Consider the following 15,309-nt stretch of genomic DNA (forward strand, 5'->3'; position numbering starts at 1 on the left):
GTCTTGTTGGAGAAGGTGTATCACTGGGGGTAGGCTCTAAGGTTTCAAAAGCCATCCCTTGTTTGTTCATTCTCATATATTCATTCATTCATATTCTGTCTCTTCTCCTCCCCCTCTGTGTTTGTGTTGAAATACATATAACAAGATTTACTCTCATAACTTAAAATAGCATTGCATATTTTCATATTGTGCAGTCAGTCTTGAGGATTTTTTACACCTCAAAAAACAGAAACTTTGTTCTTTAAACAACTCTTTCTTAGCATATGGAAGCAACCTTTTCTTCCTTTGAGTATGAATTGCCCTTTGCCATCTTGTTTGATAATTTTTGGTTGAAAGTCTGTTTTATTGGATATTAGAATGACTACTCCAGCTTGTTTCTTGTGACTTGGAAATTTTTTTCCAGCCTTTTAGTCTGAGGTAGTATCTATCTTTGTCACTGATGTGTGTTTCCTGTATCCAACAAAATGCTGGGTCCTGTTTAAGTATCCAGTCTGTTAGCCTATGTCTTTTTATTGGGGAATTGAGTCCATTGATTGTTGAGAGATTAAAGACCAGTGATTATTGGTTCTTGTTAATTTATTGTTAAAGGTGACATTATGTTTATGTGGGTCTCTTCTTTGGGGTTGTTGTGAGATGATTAATTTCTTGTTTTTTTTGTGGGTGTGGTTTCCCTCTTTGTTGGTGGGTATTTGAGTTTTCCTTCTGTTATCCTCTGTAGGTCTGCAGTAGTGGAACGATATTGTTTAAATTTGGTTTTGTCAGGGAATATCTTGATTTCTGCATTATTGTGATATAGTTTTGCTGGGTATAGTAACCTAGGGTAGCATTTGTGTTCTCTTAGGGTCTGTATGACATCTGTCCAAAATCTTCTGGCTTTTAGAGTCTCTGTTAAGAAGTCTGGTGCAATTCTGAGAGGTCTGCCTTTATATGTTACTTGGCCTTCCCCCTTATAGCTTTTAATTGTTCTGTGCATTTAGTGTTTTGATTACTATGTGACAGGAGGAATTTATTTTCTTGTCGAACCTATTTGCTGTTCCGTAGGCTTCTTGTATGTTTATGGGCATCTCTTTAGGTTAGGGATGTTCTATGACTTTGTTGAAGACGTTCATTGACCTTTTGCATTAGGAATCTTCTCTCTCTTCTATTCCTATTATTCTTAGGTTTGGACTTTTCATTGTATTGAATTTCCTAGATGTTTTGGGTCAGGAGCTTTTTTCACTTGGTGTTTTTTTGACTGTTGTGTAATGTTTTCTATAGTATCTTCTGCCTGAGATTCCCTCTTCTCTATCTTTTGTATTCTGTTAGTGATATTTGCATCTGTAACTCCTGATCACTTTCCTAGCTTTTTCATTTCCTGGGTTGCCTCCCTTTGTGATTTCTTTATTGTTTCTATTTCCATTTTTAGGTCCTGGAAGGTTTTGTTCAATTCTTTCACCTGTTTGATTATGCTTCCTGTATTTCTTTAAGGGGTTTATGTGTTTCCTCTTTAAGGGCTTCTACCTGCTTACCTTTGTTCTCCTGTATTTCTTTAAGGGAGTTATTTATATGTCCTCTATCATTTTCATGAGATGGGATTTTCAGGTGTGTTGTGGTATCCAGAACTTTTTATGGTGGGAAAACTGGGTTCTGATAGTGCAAAGTTGCATTGGTTTCTGTTGCATATGTTCTTGAGTTTGCCTTTTGCCATCTGGTAATCTTAGGTGTTACCTGTTTTTGCTGCCTCTGACTGGATCCTGTAGCTCCTATGAGCCTTTAAGCCTAGTTGTGAAGGAATTTCTGGGTGTCAAGGTGTCTCAGGGTATGGGAGGAGGCCCGTCTAGAGCTAAGATGTGGGCTGGAAGGAAGGTGTGTCTCCAGCAGGGCAGGGTGGATAGATCCTGCCTCCACTGGGCCCTGTGGAGGTCTAGTTAGGCCAAGTTTTGGGACAGGAGTGTCCAACTTATGAGCCCCGGTTGTGTGGGAGTTCCTGGGAGTCAAGCTGTCTCTGGGTGTGGGAGGAGGTCTGGAATACTGACTCTGCCAATTTATGTATTTGTAATCGATAAAATTAAACAGGTATAAAAGATGGCTCAGTGGTTAAGAGCACTGACTGCTCTTCCTAATTGTCCTGAGTTCAAATTCCAGCAATCACATGGCGGCTCACAACCATCTATAAGGAGATCTGACACCCTCTTCTGGAGTGTCTAAAGACAGCTACAGTGTACTTACATGTAGTAAGTAAGTAAATAAATAAATATTAAAAAAAGAGAGATCTCATGAAAAGCCTTAAAAGTTTCGTCCTTAGCATGAGGAGTATTACAGTAGTTAATAATGCTGGACAAACCGTGCTATTACTTAGCCACTTAAATCAGCCTCTTTTGTTGGTAGTTCTTTGGGATATCAGTCTGAGATTCTGCTCCTTTTACTTGGGTTCCTTGTGTTTCTACATTTTCTGGAAGTTTGATAGGAGTAAGCCATCTTAGCTCATCATCTCCAAAGTGTGGCAGCTTGATGATTGCTGATGTAAGCTTTAATGGAAAAAGTCTTCTATGTTCTTACCTTCCTGTGGATACAAGACATTTTCCCACGTGGGAACTCGAAGTGTTTTAAGTTCACAAGTCTGTGTTATCTCTCCTGACATCTGTTGGTCAGAAAAGGTTGCTGAGCAACAACAGGAAGAGCAGGACGGAGCAGTAACAGACTTCCAGTTCATCTTTTTGTTTTAAGTTGTGCTGAGATTCAAGCAAAGCTCTCACTCCAGACTAAACATCTGCACTGCCACTGAGCTACATACATTATCAGCCTTAAAAGTTCAGCCACGCCAGGCAGTGGTGGCACACGCCTTTAATCCCAGCACTTGGGAGGCAGAGGCAGGCGGATTTCTGAGTTCGAGGCCAGCCTGGTCAACAGAGTTCCAGGACAGCCAAGGCTACACAGAGAGACCCTGTCTCAAAAAAAAAAAAAAAAAAAAAAAGAGTTCAGCCATGGTGTCATATTGTGAAAGGGTCCACGAATGGCAGTAATTTGTAAGTTATTTTTTAAGCTCTTCAGTGCAGTATTGGGTAAGTGTAGAAAGATCAGTGAGTGGAAGGTTAACAAAGATTTGAGGGCACAAGGAAAAGTAGTAAGAGGGGACAACTGAGCCAGAGATGTTGCTCCAGATCAGGTTTAATTCATATGATTGATTAATTGGTTTCAGGGGAAATGGAGAGTTCATTTTCTTTTGAGTATGGCATCTGGTAGGTTGACCACATTCCAGTGGTTGGCTCCATGCTTGTAATCATATTTGCAGCACTTTTTTATTTTTTAAAAGACTTACAAAAAGGAGAATATTGTTTCTGAGTAGGTTCAGGCTAGGACCAGTGGACTGGCCCAAAGCATGGAGCTGCTGCTGCTGCAGTTCACACTGCTCTCCCTGCTTGGGGGAGGAGAACTCTGGGCTGTGGTGCTGCCTGTTTCTTACAAGAACAGAGAGTTGTGCCAAGTGATTCAGGAACTCTGTCGGATCTTGCCCCCAGACATCCTGGGCAACATCAGGACATCCAAAAGGAGTGCTTCAGAAACCAGAAACTTTGAACCAGCCCAATGTCTCGTTGCAATAAGTATTTGCATATAAAGCTGTTTGGGCAAAATATATATACACTGTGTGACACACAGCAGTTTGCAGTGCCACTTTGATAACTCGAAGAGCAGTGAAGAGGTGGGTATGGTGGAATGGAGGGGTGGAGACAGATGGAAACAAGATACATAGCTAGGAGGCAACGGGTGTGCGAGAATAGCTGCACATTATTGTTGGGTAGTGTTCAGCAGCTTGGAGCTAGCACAGGCTCTGCCCTCTAACACTGCGCATTGCACAAGTACCCTGGCTCTGAATAAAAGTAGGATACCCAAGATGGAGAATGATTCATTTTCAGGATTGGGGCTCCTTGATGTTCGTGGTATCGTGGTGTCAGTGGTCTGGTGGTTGGTGTTCCTCTGGGGTTTTGTGTTGGTGTTTGTGTTTGCTGTAGGAGGCATGTTGTCTGTGGTTCATGATTCTGTAGAGTGCTATGTTGATGTCTGTGGCCTATGCTGCTGCAGAATGTCATGTTGAGGTCCTTGTCTGTGCTGCCTCCACAAACCACGTGGAATTTCATGATCTATGCTGCCACTGGCTGCTATGGCCAGGAAAGCTTCTTTTGCAGTAGTATCAATGACTGCCAACTCATAATTAAGAATGAGGAACATTGAAAACTTCTGTGGCAAATTCACCTCCTCTCTAGAAACCTCTCCCCCAATAAACAGTCTAGACAGGAGCCATTGAAGCCAGTCCTTAAAAGTTGTGATAAAAATGATGAAATGTAGTTCTTCACAATTGATGGTTTGCGGTGATGATGGTGGTGGTGGTGTGTGGGGCTCAGTTATCTTTAAGTGGTTGGCCACTGGGAGTTTGACCATGCTCCAGTGGGTATATAGGCAATGCATGCTCCAATGGCTATATAGGCAATGCATGCTCCAATCGCTATATAGGCAATGCATGCTCCAATGGCCATATAGGCAATGCATGCTCCAATGGCTATATAGGCAATGCATGCTCCAATGGCCATATAGGCAATGCATGCTCCAGTGGGTATATAGGCAATGCAAATTGGAGTTGGCGGTTTGTTTTGTTTTGCTTTGCTTTTCTCTCTCTTTCTCTGTCTTTCTTTCTTTCTTTCTTTCTTTCTTTCTTTCTTTCTTTCTTCCTTCCTTCCTTCCTTCCTTCCTTCCTTTCTTTCTTTCTTTTTTTTTTGGCCAAGGGCACAAGGGAAGAATGTGAAGCAAATTTGATCAGGGTACATTATATAAAAATACCCAAATAATAAAAATACTGTGTTGGAAAAAAAAAAAAGCGAGTAGCAGCTGGACTATGGTGGCACGTGCTTTGAATTCACGCACTCCAGAGGGAGAGGTGGGGGAATCCCTGGGAGTCTGAGGCCAACTTGGTCAACAAAGCAAAAAAAAAAAAAAGGAGGAAGAGGAAGAGTGTCAATTGATGTGAAGTCTTCTGGGAAGTGTTTCCTGAGTTAGCACACAGAGCTTTGTTGCAGACATCATGTGGCCAAGGCTGTACCTTGTGCTGGCAGCCAAACTCAGTAGTTACTCAGGTGATGCTTGTTTTGAAGGTATGAAGGTATCACAAAGAGCAGCTGAGGCTTGGCCCTGTGTGGCAGGGCTGGAGTCCTTGAAGATAGCCTAGGAGAGGCTGCTCGTGAAAGTGCTGTCCAGTTGCAGTAAGGGCCCCCTGCCCTGCAGTTTTGGAGATGCCAGTACATTGAAATGGCCTGAGAACATCATCAGCAGTGGGGTGGAACCAGCTGGGTCCTAAAAGACAGATTGTGTGCTGCGGAGGGTAGAGCTGGAGAAATAACCCAAGCCCCTTGGAGAAGTCCAGTGAATTGTGAGTGAACCCCAGATAATTGGATACATCAGATCTACATTGTTAAACTATGTGCTTAATTCAGGTTGTGACTGTATCCTGATTCTTTTCTCTTTAAGAAAATATTTTTTAACTTAATTTTGACCATTTTTTACAGGAACCCACAATTGAAAGACTTTTAACTTTTAAAACTTTATGTTTAAAGAGATTGAATATTTTTAAAAGACTGAACTTTTCATGTTTGAATTTATAAGTACTGTGTAAATTTAAAGTTACTTATGTTTCATAAATATTAACATTAATATGCCACCATAGGGATAAATAAGAAAGGAAAGGCTCTAATTGAAAAGTGATGTGTTTGTGTGTAAAATTGACAAGGGATCAGTTTGTATTTTCTAGTTTTATATCAAGTTGACACAAACTGGAGTCATTAGAGAGGAGGGAGCCTCAAATGAGAAAATGCCTCCATAAGATTCAGCTGTGGGAAAGCCTGTAGAGCATTCCTAATTAGTGATTGATTGGGAGGGTCCAGTGCATTGTGGATGACGTCATCTCTGAGCTGGTGGTCCTGGGTTCTGTAAGAAAGCAGGCTGAGTAAACCATGAGGAGCAAGCCAGTAAGCAGCATCCCTCCACGCCCTCTGCATTGGCTCCTGCCTCGAGGTTCCTGCCCTTTTGAATTCCTTACTGATTTCCTTTAATGATGAACTGTGAGGTGAAAGCACAAGCTAAATAGCCCCCCACCCCCAAACAAACAAAAGTAAAAATAAAGGACACGAAGTTGGAAACAGTATAGGACTTGGGGTGGATCTAGAAAGAGTTAAGGGGTAAATCTCAAAATACATTTTAAGCATGTATGACATCCTAAAAAAATTGGTAGATAATTATATTAAAAATACAAAATACATTGTTACATTTTAGGAGAAATTATTTTTAACATAAATAATTTATAATTGATAATATATAAATGTACAATGGTAGTAAACAATAAGGTAGGTTTTGTTTTGTTTTTCAAAGTGTTAGAAATAACATGGTGACCTAGGCTGGCCTCAAACTTACAATTTTACTGTCTCAGCTTCCCAAGTGCTAGGATTACAGGTATGTACCACTGCAGTGTGTCTGTTTTTATAGTCAATCAGCATTTCAGCCACATGTCTGCATTTTAATGAACTTCATAAAGCAGAATCCCAGGTTGAGAGAAAAACAAAACACTTTAAGTTTACATGTGATAGATGGATAAGACAGTGTAGTTTCCTGTCCCCCTGTCCCCCTGCTCCTCCAAGCTTCTTGCTGAGGGCCCTTTGAAGGAGTGATCTTTAAGACAAACAATAGCTGCCTCAGAAGTTCAGTGATCTCTGATGCACTGAACAGAACAGTTATTAGTGAGCATCTTGATCTCGTCCCTTTGTAATCCCCAGTGGTCTGACAGGTTTAAGGTAATATTCTATAGGAAGTATCAAGTTATTCACATTATCATATCTAGACGAATTTATAAGTGAATTGCTCTGATGGTGTTTTTCTATAAACCTAGTTAATAAAAAAAGTAACTGCACAATTAATATCACTTGCATAATGACCATGCATCTATGTGACTGACAATACTGGTCCTTTATTTAAATGCTACTTCTAAAGCTGCTTTGCCTATCTATTCCATAGAAAGGCCCACCATTCCACTCAGGAACATGGCAAACATAAGTCCTCAGGACACTTTGTGGCCATTCTCCTCTATTCTTGAACAAATTCTTGTCTGTGTGCTTAAGTTATCTAAGAGACCAGGTGGTACCAGGTGGTTACAGTCCGTGCGTGTATATGCAGATAGTCCTGCTAAGACTTGTCTATTATTAAGATTGAACTTCATAGCTGTTCTTTAGCTCAAGACACCTCCCCTAAACCTTATCATGAAGTGGTCTTATCTTCAGTTTATACTACTGACCTTTACAGAATAGCTGCTTGGGATGGATTAGAGAAGATAACAGGCAGAACATTTTACTTTTACTTTTTTTGAGGGTACTTCCATTCCAGGGAGCTAGATGATAAATTGAAACAAGTCATAAATTTATTAGAAATTCTTCAGAAAATAATTGTGTAAAGGGGAACTAGGGATAGGAAGTCGAAAAGGAACCTAACTTTCTAGCAAAGGTTTGTACTGCTGGAGTAAAAGTAAGAGATGAGTACCAGTGAGGAGAGGCTTTCTGCTGTCCTTGGAACGATGGGAAGGGTACTCTGAGGGCAACACACCCCCTACCCCACCCCACACATACTTCTCAGTGTGCTTCCAATTCCTGAAAGGAAAAGCCCTAGGGCAGTGGTTCTCAACCTTAAAGCTGCAACCCTTTAAAACAGTTCCTCATGTTGTGATCTCCAGCCATAAAATTATTTTCATTGCTACTCCATAACTGTAATTTTGTTACTATTATGAATCATAATATAAATACCTGTGTTTTCCCATTGTCTTAGGTGACTCCTATGAAAGGGTCCTTCCTTCCCAAAAGGGTTGTAACCTACAAGTTTAGAACCATTGCCCTAGGGTTTTTGTTTTGTTTTGATTTGCTCCTGGAAAGCAGTTGTTTGAACTTATGCTAATATAGTCAAAGGGAAAGAGGGATTCATTCTGAACCCGGAGTAGAATTAGCAGGAATATAGCAGTAGAAGCCACACTGTACTGGCTTTGGAAGTATGAAAGATACCAGAATGAGATCATTTTGGGTTCTTCCTCCATGACTACAGAGAACTGCTAAGGCCAGGCAATATGTAGTAATATTGGAGTTGCTGCAGGAAGCCCCTAAGAGGCCAAGATGCCCAGAGAGGCCATTGAGTGAAGCTGTGCAAGAAGCCTGGGTTACAGTGGAGACACTGAGATGTTGGAGATGATGGAGCCCTAAGACCAGCCGTAGAGAGATTGCAGACAGCAAAACTAGAGGGGCTGAGCCAAACTTCTTGAAACTAAAGTTTCTGTTAATGGACATGACATGGAACTATAGGATGTGGTTGTTTGCTTTGGTGGTTTAGGGTCTTGCTTTGTTCCTCTGTTGGAAGGAATCAAAATGCTCTATGCCATTGTATATTAGAAGTGTGTAATTTGCCTTCCTAATTTACAAGGAACCAGTTAACAAATTACCTTGAGTATCAAAGGAGGCTTTGAACTTTTTTTTGTGCTTGTTTGTTTTTCAAGACAGAGCTTCTCTCTGTAGTCTTGACTGCCCTGGAACTCTCTTTGTAGACCTAACACTAACCCCAGAGATCTGCCTGCTTATGTCTCCCCAGTGGTGGGATTTTAAAGATGTGCCACCACATCTGGCTTTGACTTTGGACTTTTAAATGGTGTTAAAACTGTTAAAGACTACTGGACTTCTGAAGTTGGATTAAGTGCATTTTGCATTATGATAATGGCTGTGATCCTGTGAGACTGCCAGAGAGTGGAATAGTGGTGTTTTGATTGATGTCTTAGTTGGAGTTTCCATTGCTGTGAAGAGAAATCATGACCAAAGCAACTCCTATAAAGGGAAATATTTGATTACAGCAGGCTTACAGTTTCAAGGGATCTTTATCATCATTGTGAGAAGCATGGCAGTGTGCATGATGCTGGAGGAGCTGAGAGTTCTACATCTTAATATGAAGGTAGCCAGGAGAAGACTGGTTTCTGCAGGCAGCCAGGAGGCTCTCTCTTCCACACTGAGCTGAGCGTGAGCACTAGGAGCCTGCTGAAACAATGACACAGTTCCTCCAACAAGGCCACACCTCCTAAGAGTGCCGCTTCCCATGGGCCAAGTGCATTCAAAGCACCACCGATGAGAAGTGTCCTAGTGGTCTCTCTGCAGTGGTCTCTCAGCAGTGGTCTCTCAGCAGTGGTCTCTCTGCAGTAGTCTGTCTGCAGTGGTCTCTCAGCAGTGGTCTCTCTGCAGTGGTCTCTCTGCAGTGGTCTCTCTGCAGTAGTCTGTCTGCAGTGGTCTCTCAGCAGTGGTCTCTCTGCAGTGGTCTCTCTGCAGTAGTCTGTCTGCAGTGGTCTCTCTGCAGTGGTCTCTCTGCAGTGGTCTCTCTGCAGTGGTCTGTCTGCAGTGCTCTCAGCCATCTGCTCCAGCTGCCTTCTCCAAGCTTCCCCACCCTGCCACCTTCCGCCACCATAGACTCTTCCTACAACTGTGAGCGAAAATAACTCTTCCATAAGTTGCTTTTATCACAGTGATGAAAAATAACCAATATATAGCTGTATCCTGGTCCCCTGTGGGGTTTTACTTTAAGTTTTATAGAGGTGGTCCAAAGTTTATATATTTCTTCATGCTATTGATGATAATATCTTATGTTTATTATTGTTATTAATGGCTTTTTTTCCTTTTCAGCTACAAGGTTTTGGCCAGCCAAGTGTTTACCATGCTGCTATTGTCATCTTCTTTGAATTCTTTGCGTGGGGCCTGTTAACAACTCCAATGTTGACTGTAAGTACCACAGGACCTTTAGACATGGTGTATATGAAATACAAGGCGTTGTGAAATTGTTCCTTTATTTGGATGTTAATGAGTTTTGATTTAAGGACCTAATAAATAGAAAATTGATAAGTACTTTATAATAATTAATATAAAAATGAACATGTACCTGGTTTTGATAACTTCTCTACAGCCATTTCTTTAAATCAAATATTGAATTTCCTTTTAAAAAATTGTTTCTTTTAAAAATCTTTATGTATATTTCTCTTGTTTGCATGTATATCTATGTACCTCTTGCATGCCTGCTTTTGGATATATGCCTAGTGTGAGAGACACATCACATCCTCTGAAACTGGTATTACAGGTGGTTGTGAATTACCATGTAGGTACTCAGAATCGAACTTGGGTTCTCTGGAAGTGCAGCAGTGCTCCTAACTGCTGAGCCATCTCTCTAGCCGCATATATATTTAACAAGGACTAAGATGTATGATGTATGCATATATCATAAAACAAGTACCAAAGAAGAGATGTGGGGATCAGGGGTGGGTGTGAGGTGGTACAGATTTTAAGAATTATTTAACACTTAAGTTTTTTTTTTTTTTTTTTTTTTTTGGTTTTTCAAGACAGGGTTTCTCTGTGTAGTCCTGGCTGTCCTGGAACTCACTCTGTAGACCAGGATGGCCTCGAACTCAGAAATCCGCCTGCCTCTGCCTCCCAAGTGCTAGGATTAAAGGCGTGCGCCACCACCGCCCGGTTTAACACTTAAGTTTTAAATGTCTTTGAAATTAAGTTTCAGTTGTCTTTAGTTATTTTTAAAAATAACTAATAGGCCAGGTGTAGTGGTATATGCCACTGGGGAGCAGAAACAGGTAGACTCTGAGTTTAAGGCTAGTCTGATCTACAGAGTTCCAGGACAGCTTGGGCTGTGCAAAGAAATACTGTCTCTCAAAAAATAAACAAAACAACAAACAAAAGCAGTAATAGTTCTCTCTTCTTAGTCATTATTTTGCCATAGCAGAAAAGTCTTTTTCATACATTCAATTTTTGTCTCATAGTTAAGTCTTGAAAATACAGAAGTTTAAAGGGAGAACATTAGCCAGTTAGCCTTATAGAAGACTTTGGCATGAATTTTTAGAGAATATTTCATTATTACTATTTTGTTTGTGTGCATGCATACATGTTTGTGTTTGTGTAGACCAGAGAACATTGAAGGATGAAAACTGAAGAAAGAATACCAAAATTCCAAATTTATAAACTCCAAAATCCTCCAAGTAGTTAACATCTTTGGGACATTCTGATCTTTCAACAGGGGCCCTGTTTTTATTTTGTTGTTATCTCGTTTTTTCATTCATCTATTTGAAATCAGCATACAAAGTACTGGCTTGCACCTCATAGCTTGCTCAGCCTGCTTTCTTATAGAATCCAGGACAACCAGCCCGGAGTAGCATCACCCATAATGTGTTAGGCCCTCCTAGATAAATCACTAATTAAAAAAGTGCCCTACAGACTTAATCTACATCCAGATCTTAATGGAAGCTTTTTCTCAGTTAAGGCTTCCTCCTTTCTGATTCTTGTGTTAAGTTGAGATAAAACTAGCCAGTACAATGGTAATGTTTTTCCATCTCTCTCTCTCTCTGTCTTTCTCTGTTTCTCTCTGTTTCTCTCTCTCTCTCTCTCTCTCTCTCTCTCTCTCTCTCCCTCTCTCTCCCTCTCTCCGTCTCTCCGTCTCTCTGTCTCTCTCTCTCTCTCTCTTTTGTTGGTATTAACCCTTTTCCCTCAGTGCCTTATGTTAATCTCCTTTCTTCCTTCACCAGCCCTTTGGTCTTTGAGCTCCTTTAAAATAGCTTTCCCCCTTCATAGTCCCCTTTTGTCTTTGTGGCCTGTATCTCCCCACACACGATTTAATTTTGGGAGATTACATGTTTTTAGGAATTTATTCTCATTTGTTTTCTAGATTTGTTTCAGCTAATTGAGATGTAATTTTTTAAAGTTCCTGAAAACCCCTTACAGTTCATTATAGTCTATTCTAACATGCCTTTTTCATCTCAATTCTTAGTAATTTTGTTTATTCTTTCTTTCTTTTCATTCATTTCACTAGAATTTGTCAGTATTCTCTTTTCAAAGAACTACTCTTTATTAATTATGTATACACTCACACACAGTCTTTATTAGTTCCTATCCTAATTTTGTTGTTTCTTTGCCTACTGCATTTTAGTTTGTCTTATTTGTTTTTATTTACTTATTTTATACCTCACTCACTGCCCCCTCCCATTCACACCCTTCCACAGTTCTTGCCACATCTTCCTGCTTCTCCTCTGAGCAGGTGGGGGCCTCCCTGGGTATCCCCCCAACCCTGGCACTTCAAGTCTCTGCTAGGTGCTTCCTCTCCCACTGAGGCCAAACAAGGCAGCCCAGCTAATAGAACATATCCCACTGTAGACAACAGCTTTTGGGATAGCCCTGTTCCAGTTCGGGACCCTCATGAAAGTCAAGATGTGCATGTGCTACATATTTTCAGGGAGGCCTAGGTCCAGCCCATGTATGTTCTTTGGTTGGTGGTTTAGTCTCTGAGAGGCCCAAGGGTCCAGGTTAGTTGACTCTTTGTTGATCTTTCTGAGGTTTGTCATTAGGCTGTGATCTAAAGTTTTTTTTTAATTACTCACTTTATATCCTGGTCAGTACCTGCCTCCCAGTCACCCCCTCCCAAAGTCCTTCACCCCACCCCCCTTCCATTTTCCTTGCGTTGGGTGGGGGCTCCCCTGAGTATACCCACATGGGGGAATGGTTATTCCAGCTTGCTTCTTGGGTCCATTTGCTTGGAAAACTTTTTTCTAGCCCTTTACTCTAAGGTAATGTCTATCTTTATTGCTGATGTGTGTTTCTTGTATGCAGAAGAACGATAGATCCTGTTTTGGCATACATTCTGTTAGCCTGTGTCTTTTTATTGGGGAATTGAGTCCATTGATGTTGAGAGATATTAATGACTAGTGATTATTATTTCTTGTTATTTTGATGGTTAGTAGTGTCTCTGTCTCTCTCTCTTTCTCTATGTGTGTATGTGCGTGTGTGTGTGTGTGTGTGTGTGAGAGAGAGAGAGAGAGAGAGAGAGAGAGAGAGAGAGAGAGAGAGAGAATTGTTCCCTTTTTTTTTTTTGGTATGGAATTACTTATTTCCTGTGTTTCCTTGGATGTAGTTATCCTCATTGGGTTTGACTTTTCCTTCTAGTTTTCTGTGGTGCTGGATTTGTGGATAGATATTGTTTAAATTTGGATTTGCCTTGAATATGTTTTTCCCCACCTATGGTGATTGGTTTAGGTTGACATCTATGTTTTTTGTTAGAGGTTGAAGATATCTTTTCAAGCCCTTCTAGCTTTTAAAGTTTCTGTTGAGAAGTCTGGTGTAATTCTAATAGGTCTGCCTTCACAGGTTATTCTTTCTTTGTTCTGTAGATTTTGTGTTTTGGTTATATATGGCGGGTGGATTTTCTTTTCTGGTCCAATCTAATTCATGTTCTATAAGCTTTTTGTATGTTGACAGGCATCTCATTCTTTAGAAACTTTCCTAAGAACGTTTTCTTCTGTGATTTTGTTGAAAATGTTTTCTGGGCCTTGGAGCTGGGACTCTTTTCATTCTTCTATTCCTATTATTCTTAGGTTAGGTCTTTTCATGGTATGCCAGATTTCCTAGATGTTTTGTGTCAGAATTTTTTAGAGTTAACATTTTCTTTAACTGATGTAACAATTTCTTCTATTGTATCTTTTATACCTGAGAGGTTCTCTTCCATCCCCTATATTCTGTTGGTGATGCTTGCATCTGTTGTTCCTGTTTACATCTCTAGGTTTTCCATCTCCTAGGATTCCTTCAGTTTGTATTTTCTTTATTGCTTCCATTTTCAGGTTTTGAACAGTTTTATTTATTTCCTTTACCTGTTTGGTTGTATTTTAAAGGCCTCTATCATTTTTACAAGGTTGGATTTAAGGTCGTTTTCTTGTGCTTAGGTTGTATTAGGGTATGCAGGGCTAGCAGTAGTAGGGTAGCTGTGTTCTGAAGGTGTCATATTGTCCTGGCTTCTGTTGATTGTGCCCTTTCGAGGGCCTTTAGCCATCTTGATTGCTTTGGTCCCTGAATTTTCCTGTTGTATTAGGTATTGGGTGGGTTAGGGGTAAACTTAATAGTCCTGATTTAGCAGGCCTCTGATGGGTATCCTTCCACTGTATGGTTCTGGATCTGCACATCTTTATGGTTCAGGATCCATAGGACTGTGTAGTTTAGGAGGCACAGGTCTAATGAAAGTGTGCAGAGAGGTGGCAGGAGGATGGATGTTCACCTGGGATAGCAAACTGCTCAGGTCAGCTTGGCATGCCCAAAGAACTCACCAAGCAAGGAAGATGAGTGGGAGAAGGGAAGCTTACTTGTATAGTTCAGAATTCACAGGTCTGATGAAGGTGGGAAGAGAGGTACAGGGAGAATGGAGGTCCCCCTGGATAGCAGGCTGCGCAGGGAGGGCATATTGGCTTTCTCCAGAGGGCTCCATGATCTACATTTTTAATATTTGCTCTTACAAACTATGAAACATTTCTCTCAAAGCCCCCTTAGGTATATCCCAGAAAAGTTATCATTTTCATTTGTGTCTAGCAAGTCTTTTCTTTTTGGTTTTTGTTTTATGAGGTTTTTTTTTTTTTTCAATGATCTTTGTTTAGTTTCCAAGCATTTGTCTAATTTCTGTAGTTTCTCACACTGTTGTATTATTATATTGTGGGCTGGGCCAGATTACAGATTATTTTCCCCCCCTTTTTTTTGTCAAAGCATGTTTTCTGGCCTACAATATGAAAACTTTTGCAAATGGTCCTAGGGAAATTCTAAGAATATTTATTTCCCATCCATTATGTGGAATATTCTGTAAATGATAGTGGGATGTGAACTTCCTATTATTAGTTCTGTCATAACTTAGTGTGTCTTAGTGTTTACTTTATGACATTTGGAGTTCCAAGTAGATGCACTATATATCTACTTCCGATTAGATGCATAAATATCTATAATTTTTATACCTTCTTGATGACTAATTTCTTTTATTGATATGAATACTCTTTATATCTTTGAACTAGTTTTGGTTTGAAGTCTGCTTTTTCATATCTGGGAATAACTATGCCTGCTTGTTTTAAGCTTTCATTTGTTTGATATATCAACATCTCACCAATAGCTCTTAGTTTATAGCTGTCTTTGCTAGTGAGGCATGTTTCTTGGAATCAGTAGATATAGTTGTATATTGTTTTTCAGTCTAGTTAGTCATCCTGCCTCTTACTTGCTGAGTTGAGGATATTTGCATTTAAAGTGTGTCTTACTTTTTTATTACCTTGAAAAGACACCATGACCAAGACAACTTATAGAGTTTATTGACTTATACTTCCAGGGGATTAGAGTCTATGACCGTTACAGTAGGGAGCATGGCTACAGGATGGCAGACATAGCACTGGAGCAGTAGGTGAGGACTTACCTCCTGATCCATAAACGG

General features: G+C 40.3%; 1 protein-coding gene across 1 annotated transcript in view; it reads left to right on the forward strand.

Annotated features, from left to right (window-relative positions):
- LOC116081484 (hippocampus abundant transcript-like protein 1) overlaps positions 1–15,309 on the forward strand; it is a 66,874-nt gene that overhangs the window by 5,641 nt on the left and 45,924 nt on the right. Inside the window, exon 2 of the mRNA XM_031358067.1 lies at positions 9,714–9,809. Within this exon, the coding sequence (XP_031213927.1) occupies positions 9,714–9,809 (96 nt within the window). The remainder of the gene's footprint in view (positions 1–9,713; positions 9,810–15,309) is intronic.

This window comes from Mastomys coucha, unplaced genomic scaffold (genome assembly GCF_008632895.1).
Source record: "Mastomys coucha isolate ucsf_1 unplaced genomic scaffold, UCSF_Mcou_1 pScaffold7, whole genome shotgun sequence".
Lineage (NCBI taxonomy): Eukaryota > Metazoa > Chordata > Mammalia > Rodentia > Muridae > Mastomys > Mastomys coucha.